Source organism: Chaetura pelagica, unplaced genomic scaffold (assembly GCF_000747805.2).
Source record: "Chaetura pelagica isolate M959 unplaced genomic scaffold, ChaPel_1.0 scaffold625, whole genome shotgun sequence".
In the NCBI taxonomy this organism is placed as follows: Eukaryota; Metazoa; Chordata; class Aves; order Apodiformes; family Apodidae; genus Chaetura; species Chaetura pelagica.
This window is the reverse complement of record NW_009953499.1, coordinates 166,603-167,121: the sequence shown is the minus strand read 5'-3', so window position 1 is coordinate 167,121 and position 519 is coordinate 166,603. Positions and strand designations below refer to the sequence as shown.

Here is a 519-nt window from a genome sequence, read left to right as displayed (position 1 = left end):
CAGCTTCGCTGGCACCTCGTGGCCATGAAACCCCCCAGCAAGTCCTCCCTGTCCCCTTGCTCCTTGCAGCTGAGGGTCTTCAAGCTGGCCAAGTCCTGGCCCACCCTCAACATGCTCATCAAGATCATCGGCAACTCGGTGGGCGCCCTGGGGAACCTGACCCTGGTCTTGGCCATCATCGTCTTCATCTTCGCCGTGGTGGGGATGCAGCTGTTTGGGAAGAGCTACATGGAGTGTGTGTGCAAGATCTCCCAGGACTGCACCCTGCCCCGCTGGCACATGAACGATTTCTTCCACTCCTTCCTCATCGTCTTCCGCATCCTCTGCGGGGAGTGGATCGAGACCATGTGGGACTGCATGGAGGTGGCTGGGCAGACCATGTGCCTGATTGTCTTCATGATGGTCATGGTCATCGGGAACCTGGTGGTGAGTCTGGGCTTGGAAGCTGCAGGGGGAGGTGGGGAGGTTGGGAGGAGGAGGAGGAGGAGAAGGAGAAGGAGGAGGAGGAGGAGGAGCAGG

General features: G+C 59.9%; 1 protein-coding gene across 1 annotated transcript in view; it reads left to right on the top strand.

Moving 5' to 3' along the window:
• The window catches only part of SCN4A (sodium channel, voltage-gated, type IV, alpha subunit), a 35,914-nt gene that overhangs the window by 12,006 nt on the left and 23,389 nt on the right, over positions 1 to 519 (top strand). The window contains exon 14 of the mRNA XM_009999324.1: positions 70 to 426. Coding sequence (XP_009997626.1) covers positions 70 to 426 — 357 coding nt within the window. The remainder of the gene's footprint in view (positions 1 to 69; positions 427 to 519) is intronic.